At 40.5% G+C, this 10033-nt stretch overlaps 1 protein-coding gene across 2 annotated transcripts in view; it reads right to left on the reverse strand.

Annotated features, from left to right (window-relative positions):
* The window catches only part of ERCC8 (excision repair cross-complementation group 8), a 66990-nt gene that overhangs the window by 36995 nt on the left and 19962 nt on the right, over positions 1–10033 (reverse strand). For both annotated transcript variants that reach the window (XM_015406803.1, XM_015406802.1), the window contains exons 7-9: positions 9839–9905; positions 5236–5339; positions 4040–4164 (exon numbers count right to left, since the gene is read on the reverse strand). In XM_015406803.1, the coding sequence (XP_015262289.1) occupies positions 4040–4164; positions 5236–5339; positions 9839–9905 (296 nt within the window). The remainder of the gene's footprint in view (positions 1–4039; positions 4165–5235; positions 5340–9838; positions 9906–10033) is intronic.

The following is a 10033-nucleotide window of genomic DNA, read 5'->3' on the forward strand; positions in this document are numbered from 1 at the left end:
GGTCACTGACTGATTGAATGGATGCTGGGAAGCACTGCAGGTGAGCAATTAAATGTGATGCCCTCTCAGAGCACAAGCTAGAATTGGCCACAACCGCACAACTTCACAGATAGTCTGGCATAAGGCTTTGGCTGCAGGCGTTTATTACCTAGAGCAATTGTGTAGATAAGAGATAACATGAAGTACTTGACAGAGAGAGAGAGAGAGAGACAGACAGACAGAAACAGAGAGAGACAAACAGAGCGAGAGAGACAGAGAATAGAGCAGATCAGTTGTTACTCTGACGCCATATACAGGTATAATTTTTCTGCCCAGAGAAGCAATCACTAAGTCAGAAGTTTGCTTTCATGAAGTCATCATACCACACAGGAGCATCACTATAGCTAAGATGCCACCATCTGGCCTCACCTGAAGCTATTACTAGACTCAACTTTGAATCACTTCTACATAACTTTCTTTGACAAATTACATAATACTAAACTGACCCATCTGTAGCCTTTCTTCAGACCAAATGTGTTTATCCCAGAAGGATAGCGATACTGAAGCTACTTCAGTTTGCACAGTGCTTTACAGTATTGTTTCTGGAAAATGTCAAGTCCAAAGCAATAGGTGGTACAGTAAGAGTTTTGTTAGCTGGCACATGGTGAATCAGACAGTTCATTAATGGGCATACTTAGGACCCTAAGGGCCCATCCAAGTCACTTGAGTCTTGCCTGTTTGGCACTGCTGCCCTGTCATGCCACTGGGTTGGTGTGGTAGCAAGTATGCGAGTCACTCAGGTCATGCAGCAGTCAGAGGGCAGCAGTGATGAATGGGCAGCACTGGAGTGGGCTGCAGGTTCCCGCCAAGGCCTTGTCCACTTGATGCTGTTTTGTAAAAGCTTTGTTATCTGGCACATTTAGTTAACTGGCAAACCACTTTCCCTATGGATGCTTTTACTGTATGTTGGATAGACAGCCACTTAAGTCTGAAGATATTCTGTAACTTTCTTATGGGTGTTACATAATTTACACATGGAACAATCCCATCCTCAGTTCTGACAGCCCAAAGTTACTGTCCCTGGCTTTCGACTCCACCACACAGATGCTGCAGAGAATTCCAGTTACCCGCAGACAATAAAGCATGTCATCAGAAGGGTGTTAAAAAAACACTCACAGAGCCCTGATCTCTTGTATCAACAGTGACCTCATACATCAAGGCACGGGGTTACATCACTCTGCCTTCACATCCTTAAGTACACTGGTGAAAGGCATGAATTAGGAAGGGCACACTTCCTTGAACCCTTACAGGAATTTCAACTCAAGCCTCTACACACTAACACTCATCAGATATCTTATCTCCACAGCTGCAACTGGAGCTGCAAGGACAAACAAACAATGGAGGGGTGAACTTAAAGTAGACTCCCATACACTTCCATCACTAACCCCATGATGTGAAAAGCACTCAGGATCAAACTAGATGTGTCAGTGGGACATGTATGAATGATCTGTTGCTATGACATCCATATCTGGCTCTCAAGCATGTATGGCCACAAGTGGCCTCCCCTAGCATTATGGGAAAATTATGTACAAGCTTCAACCCTACCATTACTCAATAAAATGTAACAGTCCCAAGTACAGGACTCATACTGTGCAGAGAGGGGAAACCCTGCAACCCCCAAATGCAATGCAAGTAAACTCCTACAATCATATCTGCAGGTAGGATGAACAATCCAATCTCCTTGTCCTACCAATGGCCACAGCTCCTCTTCCTCTTGGTTCCTCTGCCTCCCGCGCTCAGGCTTTTTCTTCAAGCCAACTTCGCCTCCTCTCCCTCTGTTTGTCCTCATAAGAACATAAGAGCCCTGCTGGATCAGAACCAGTGGTCCATCTAGTCTAGCATCCTGTTTCACAAAGTGGCCAACCAGTTCCTCTGGAAGGCCAACAACAGGGCATAGAGGCCTTCCCCTTATGTTGCCTCCTAGGTCTGGGATTCAGAGGTTTAGGGCCTCTGAATGTGGAGGTTCCCCTCAATCACCATGGCTAGCAGCCCCTGTAGACTTATCCTCCATGAATTTGTCTAATCTCCTTTTAAAACTGTTTACTCCTGTGGACACCATTACATCCCCTAGAGGCAAATTCCACATTTTAATCACTCCCTGTGTAAAGCAGTATTTCCTTTTGTCTGTCCTGAACCTGCTGCCCATCGGTTTCATTGGATGCTCTTGAGTTCTAGTATTTTGGGAGAGGGAGAAAAATGCCTCTTTGTCAACTCTCATCACCACATGCATAATTTTATTAATCTCTGTCATGTCCCCCTTAGTTGTCTCTCTTCTAAACTGAAAAGACACAGACTCTTCAGCCTTTCCTCACAGTGAAGGCTGCTCCAACCCCCTAATCATCTTGCCCGCCCTCCTCTGTACTTTTCAGAGCTCTGCAATGTCCTTTTTGAGATATGGGGACCAGAACTGCATGCAGTATTCCAACCCAGACTGCATCATAGATCTATACAGGGGCATTATGATATCAACCATCTTAATCCCTTTCCTAATCTTAGAGTTTGCCTTTTTCACCGCTGCAGCATGCTGGGTTGACACTTTAATTGAGCTATCCACTACAACCCCAAGATCTTTTCCCCTCTCAGTCTCAGCAAGTTCAGACCCCTTTAGCCTATGCCTGAAGCTGGGATTTCTTGTCCCAGTGTGCATTACCTTACACTTACCAACACTGAACTTCATTAGCCACATTGTCACCCACTCACCCAGTTTGTGGAGGTCTTCTGGGAGCTCTTCACAGTCAGCCTTGGCTTGCACCATCTTGAGTAATTTGGTGTCATCTGCAAACTTGGCCACTACACTACTCAGCCCTAGTTCCAGATCACTGATGAATAAATTAAACAGTACCGGTCCCAATACCAATCCTTGCGGGACGCCACTGCTTACTTCCCTCCATTGTGAGAACTGTCCATTGATTCCTACTCTTTGCTTCCTGCCATTTAACTAGTTTTTAATCTGTAAGAGAACCATTCCTCTTTGGTGAGGCACCTTGTCAAAAAGCCTTCTGAAGGTCCCAGTATGTAATGTCTACCAGGCCACTGTTGTCTACATGCTTGTTCACTTTCTCAAGGAACTCCAAAAAGTTGATGAGGCAGGACTTCCCTTTGCAGATGCCACGTTGATCTCCCCTCAGCAGGCTTTGTTTCTCCATGTGCCTAATAAATTATCTTTGATTACAGTTTCTACTAATTTGCCTAAGAGAGATGCTAGGCTAACATGTAATTTCCTGGTTTCCCTATGAGGTCTCTTTTTAAAAATTGGTGCCACATTTGCTACTCTCAAGTCTTCTGAGACTTCTTTTGCCAGAGCCTGTGCTCCTTCCTCCTTCCATTCTCTTACCCCCACAACATCTACCTTTTTATAACGAGGGTTCTGCCAAAGTTGAGCTCCAATCCTCTATTGATCCATCCCTTTCCTTGACCCCCCCACCACCACTAGGCTGGCTGGACCGCACTGCTGCCTCCTCCCTAGCCAAAGCCTCATGGTAGCAGAACTCCTGCTTTCATTCTCAGCAGCTGATTGGCATGGTGAATGCTCCCCTTGGAGTAGATGCCACCTTTGGCTCGGTAGGCTGGCCTCCAAGGGTCCCCAGTGCTACAAGACTCTTAAGATCTTTATATGACATTACATTTCTTTATATCTTTTAATATCAAGTTACAGTACTACATTAGCATATTGTTTTCCTTGTCTTCCTTCCTCACACCTGTCCTTCCTACACATGATGCAAGCTTTGCTGTCTTTTGTTTGGTTATCTAGTGTTAAATCAGGGATACATTAGTATAATTATAGTAATTGCCTTAACACAGAGGAAAATCAGCAATGTGACATGGATGATACTGCAAGTATTCCCACGTGGACAGGGTCTGAACTGGATTAGATGTGCTGGGAGAAAGGCGGGCTTATAAATGTTCTGATTAATGAAATAAGTAAAAATGTAAAAACGTCGAACAGATTCACTTTTGTTTTGGTCTGACACATAAAACACTGTGTATAACAACTTCTTACCAGTGTATTCTCCCCACTGGAACTGTTCCAAAGTCTCATGCGATCATCTGTGCCAACTGTCAGAAGGTGAAGCCCATCGCTCGTAAAGCACAAGCCATTAACTCGCCCATTATGGGCCGTATTTGCTGTCAAGACAATACAAACAACTCCTGTTCTGTACAGATCAATATATCAATAGGCATAAATGTATAGCCACATTTCATTGTTATATTTTGTGTATCTATAATGTTTTAAAAGGACTGCCCGCCCCATGTATTCCACAATCCAGCAAAGCTTATTGCTATGGATGGACCCAAATGACTGTCACTTCGTAAGTATTACTAGTAATACTTAGCATTTGTATAGTGCTTTCATATGTTCAAAATGCTTTTACATACATTATCCAGCAGTTCATACAATCACCCTAAGAGGCAGAACTTCCAATGGGGCTGCTATGCTAGTATCTTGCAGCACAAATAAACAACCAAACAAACAAGACGTACTTGTGCCAGAACTCCAGTTTTGTCAGAATCCATGTTTTCTTTTGGAGTGGGGGGACAGGACAGGGGCTACAGAAGGGAATAATTCAGGCCAAGTTAAGCCTTTTCTACTGATTTTGTTGGGAGAGAATTATTTGCTTGATGTTTCACAGAGCCTGTAAAACGGAGCTGTTCCACCAAGCTTTTGACTGAGGTGGCGGACGTTCAACCATTCTGGCCTCCCCTGTTTATGGGCACTGGAGCACCTATAATTCACCTAATGTGAGGCATGGGGTTTGATGATATTGTTTACTGTGCCATCAATTGTTTTAATGCTTTTTACTGTTTTATTGTTTTACTATATGTTGCAAGCCACCCTGAGCTCACATGTGGGACAGGGTGGGGTATAAACAAAATGAATGAATGAATAAATAAATATTTATTTGCCTTATTATTTGTTGTATTCAAATTATTTTAAGAAATGCTCAGCTCAGTCTGGATTATGCAAAACTCCTACCCTCATGACTGAAAAATAACGCTTTAAAAAGCAAAATAAAGTTCCTTACACTGTTTTTAGTGCTGACTAAATTATCAGTTTGGAAACATTTGACATGAAATATACCTGCCTCAGGAAGTCAACAAAGTAAGAGAAAGGGATGTAAATATTTTGAATAAGCAATCAAATCCAGGACAGCTATCCTGTTGTGCTGGTGGAAATGTATTATGCAACTATACTACCTGCTTCAGAAGATGCTTTTGACTTCTCCCCATTATGTTGATCAAGAGTAATCAGACAAGCAGATGCTCTCCTCACATCCCACAATTTCACTTTACTATCAGCACTAAAAGAAGAAAAAGTGTGAGGCAATCATTGTTATAAATTATTTGTAACTAGAGGAGACAATAAAATTTGTGTCTCCATGGGAAAACAGAAGCTGGGCTGTAAAGCGAGGAAGGGAAAATGGAGTAGTTAGTTGGCTCCACTTGTAGGATTTTAAATAGTTTTTCTAAGCCTAAAAGGAAAAGGCTAGAGAAATAGAGTAAGCTGATGATGTATCTTCAGTAAAACAGTAAATCACTGTGTACAATTAAACAATATTTGTTGGTTTTTATATGCAATGTTTAGAATTCAATTATTAACAAGATTGCAACAATAACACTACAATATGCGATATAAAGCTTAGCAGTACATACAATGTAATACAGTATTAGTTACAGACAAACGATGGAGTTCTAGTACACTATCCGTTTGCGTGTCCTTCATCAGTAATTATTTCTTCATTAGAATGAAGTGCTGCAAGCTGCAATGGAGCGTAACATGCTTAATAACCAAAAACATAAAAATTACTCAAATATACAGAGGAGCATTTTACATTTTATAAACTCACCCATATTTCAAAATGCTAGTTCTTATACAATTTTTGATGTACGCTACCGCCATTTCCTCCTGGGGAACTATTGCTGCCATTCTCCAGATGAGGGCTGGGGATCACTCAGAATTAAAACTGCTTTCCAGATGGCAGATCAGTTCCCCTGGAGAAAATGGCTGCTTTGCAGGGTGGACTCTGAGTCATTATACCCTGCTGAGGTTGCTTCCCCTCCTGTTTGAGTCCCCACTGAGGAGAAAGACTGTACTTTTCCTAGGTAGAGGCTCCAGGTGTGTGTGTGTGTGTGGGGGGGATGGAAAGTCAGAGAGGCAGCTAACAATACATTGATGGTTGGCTGGGAAGGATATAGGGTTGCTATCTCCAAGACAGGTACAATGCCATAGACTCTACCCTCCAAACTAGCATTTTGAAATATGGGTGAGTTTATAAAATGTAAAATGCTCCTCTGTATATTTGAGTAATTTTTATGTTTTTGGTTATTAAGCATGTTACACTCCATTGCAGCTTGCAGCACTTCATTCTAATGAAGAATTACAGAATGACAAACCTGATGAAGGACACGCAAACGGATAGTGTACTAGAACTCCGTCGTTTGTCTGTAACTAGTACTGTACTGCTTTGAATGTACTGCTAAACTTTATTTCGCATATTGTAGTGTTATTGTTGCAATCTTGTTAATAACTGAATTTTAAACATTGCATATAAAAAGCAACAAATATTGTTTAATTGTACACGGTGATTTACTGTTTTACTGGCTATTACACACTGTGGTCCTGATACTGTATCTTCAGCAATGTGCTAGCTGGGAACTTGGATAACTTTGTTTCTGTTCTGTAACTGAGGCCAGACTGGATGCAAAGCCACAGAAAGCATAAATTAAAACCTAAGCACAACTGGACTCTTTCTGTGTCTGCATCTGTTAAATAACTCTCTAGCTAAACAAAACAAAACAAAACTAGCTTTTCATTCAGTGTAACACAAAGAACCTACAGTGTATTGTGTTTAAGACAAATTAAATCAATATCAAAAGCAGTGTCTTTTCGCTCTCTTAGAGAACACTAATGGGATATTTGTTCAAGTAACCTCACATTTTTTTAACCAATATTTATTGTTGTCATATCTACCAACATAAAACATAAGGATTCCGTTTATAATACATTAGATATCTGCTCTCGACAGACTTACAGTAAGCAATCTAGTTCAAATATTAAACATATCTATACATTTTTTTCTAACCATTTGAAGAATTTTGTCCAAATATTCTTGAAGGTAACATCCTCCCTCCCCTGTAGCCTCGAAGTCAGATTATCCAGTTCAGCTATTTCTATAAGTTTAGCTATAAACTCCTTCATTAGTGGTGTAGCTTCCTGTTTCCAATATTTTGCCAACATCAACCTTGCTGCCTTAAACAAATGACTAATCAGATGTTTATCTGTTTTTTCCAAGTTGTCAGGCATTATGTTTAATAAAAACATCTCGGGGGCAAATGGGACTGGTCTGTTAATTATTTGTTCTGTAATAGTGTGATTTGTACTGTAATAGTGTGATTTGTTGACTGTTAATTATTTGTACTGTAATAGGCCTGGCGTGATCTGGTCCATGGGGTCACGAAGAGTTGGACTCGACTGTGCGACTGAACAACAACAACAAAAATAATGTGAATCTTTTTCCAAAAACTTTGAATCTTAGCACATGTCCACCATGCATGGAAGTATGTGCCTTTTTCAGTTTTGCATTTCCAGCATTTCTCTGATAAATTAGAGTAACATCGTGCTAACAGAGATGGAGTAAGATGCCATCGGTGGAACATTTTAAAAAGATTTTCCTTCATTGAGGTTGCTTTCATCCTTCTCATATTTTGCCACATTTTTTCCCACTTAGCCCATTCTATATTATGACCTATATTTCTGGCCCAACTTATCATTGCGGCTTTGACTTCCTCGTCCTGCATCTTTTGATCTATTAAAAAGTTGTAAAATTTACGGATCAGTTTTTCTTCCGCCCCCGTTAGCATTTTATCAAATTCTAAGTGGTCATGGTTAAATCCTATTTGTTGATCTTTTGCCCACCTGGATTCAAGCTGATTTCTCTCCCACCACGTCAGGGCGATTCCTTGAGCTTCTAACACATTCTGAGTTTTTAGTTTTCCATTTTTCTCCAGTAAGTCTCCATAAGTTACGTATCTGGATTTAGTCATCAAATTGGGGCTTGAAAAGGCTTCTAACAAGGCCACCCATACTGGAGTTTTGATGTAAACTAATTTTTTAATCTTGTTCCAGGTTTTCATTAGGGCTTTCCTCAGGATATGCTTGTTGAAGTAAGTATGTGAATTTTGTTTAGCATACCACAGGAAGGCATGTCATCCTAAAGCCAAATCGTGTCCCTCCAGCTTCAGAATCCTTAAATTGTTTAATTTAATCCAATCACAAATCCATATCATAGACGCTGCCTGAAAATATAGGCGCCAGTCCGGTAGCGCCAAGCCTCCTTTTTTCGTTTTTTCTTGGAGAAGCTTGAGTTTGAGTCGTGGTTTTTTCTTTTGCTAGATAAAATCTCTTACTGTTTTTTCTAATTTACGTATAAAAGTCAGATTGGTGAGAATGGGTATATTCTGAAACAGGAAAAGCACCCTTGGCAGAACATTCATTTTTATCACCGCCACTCTGCCCATTAAAGATATTTGCATCTGTCCCCATTTAGTCAAATCATTCTTAATTTGCGTCAATAATTTATCATAGATGTCTTGATATAGGGAACTTAACCTATTTGTTATATAAATGCCTAGATATTTAATCTTTTTTTGGGTGCAAAACCCAGTTTTTCTTTGCAATTCTAAAACCTGTTGAGTAGTACAATTTTTTCTCAGTAGCTGGGATTTACACACATTGACTCTAAAACCTGCCAATCGGCCAAATTCCTCTAGAACTTCTGATAACCTATCTAGTGAGTCCAGCGGATCTATAAGTATAATTGCTAAATTGTCTGCGTATGCTTGGATAGTGTACTCTTCACCTTTGGGCTTAATTCCTACAATCCATCTATCTTTTCTTATACTCTCCAACAATATTTCGATGGTAAATATAAACAATAAAGGAGACAGGGGACAACCCTGTCTCGTACCTTTAGCGATGCTTATTTCAAATGTCATGTCTCCATTAATCATTATTCTGGCCTTTTGATTGGTATAGATAGCTTCTATCACATTCACAAAAAAATCTCCACATAAGGAGATCTTTAGATGTTCTATCATAAAATCCCAGGCAATGTTGTCAAACGCCTTCTCGGCGTCTGAAAATAGTATTGCCAACTGTTTGTCTGGATGCGCCTCTGCATATTCCAAAGCATTCATAATTATTCTGAGGTTATGTCTAGCCTGTCTGTGTGGTTAAAAGCCCACCTAATCACTATGAATTATCTCAGAGAGAATTTTTCTTTATCTAGATGCTATAATAGATGCAAAAATCTTATAATCTGCATTGAGTAGAGATATAGGGCGGTAATTTTTAATTTCTTTTGCTTCCGTGTCTTTTTTATGTATCAAGGAAATTATGGCTATATTCCAGGAGTCTGGCAGCCTTTTCCTTTGTGGGACCTCTTGTATCACTTGTTTAAGTGGAGCCGTTAATTCCTCCTCAAAAGCCATGTAAAATTCTCTCTTAGAGAACACTAATGGGATATTTGTTCAAGTAACCTCACATTTGACTTCCTGTGTGACTTATGTACACATATCACACCCCTCACCTTCACAAACATGGGTAATGCACAGTGGCATGCATGCTGAAAAGGGTAGCTCAGAACAGAACTCACATTGTGCACTGTCAGAGAACACAATGAACAACACTTATTAACAGATAATATTTTAAACAGCTGAAATTACAGTTCACAGAATCAGCATGTGTGCGATAACAAGCATTCACTATCTCTTTTTTTTTCCACCCGTTCCCCCTTTGTACCTTGCAGTTGCCAAGATGTACTCATAACGTGGTGACCAAGATACCGCCAGTACTTCCTGTTTGTGTCCTAAAAACATGAAAGCATGAGAATCCTTAGAGGTATGCAGCACAGTACATGCTTTATTTATCTGAAAGAAAACTCTTCCCCCCCCCCCCCCACACGCCCACACACAAAAAAACGTCAGGGGGGGGCAT

The sequence above is a fragment of the Gekko japonicus genome, unplaced genomic scaffold (assembly GCF_001447785.1).
Source record: "Gekko japonicus isolate JY-2015 unplaced genomic scaffold, Gekko_japonicus_V1.1 scaffold700, whole genome shotgun sequence".
NCBI lineage: Eukaryota > Metazoa > Chordata > Lepidosauria > Squamata > Gekkonidae > Gekko > Gekko japonicus.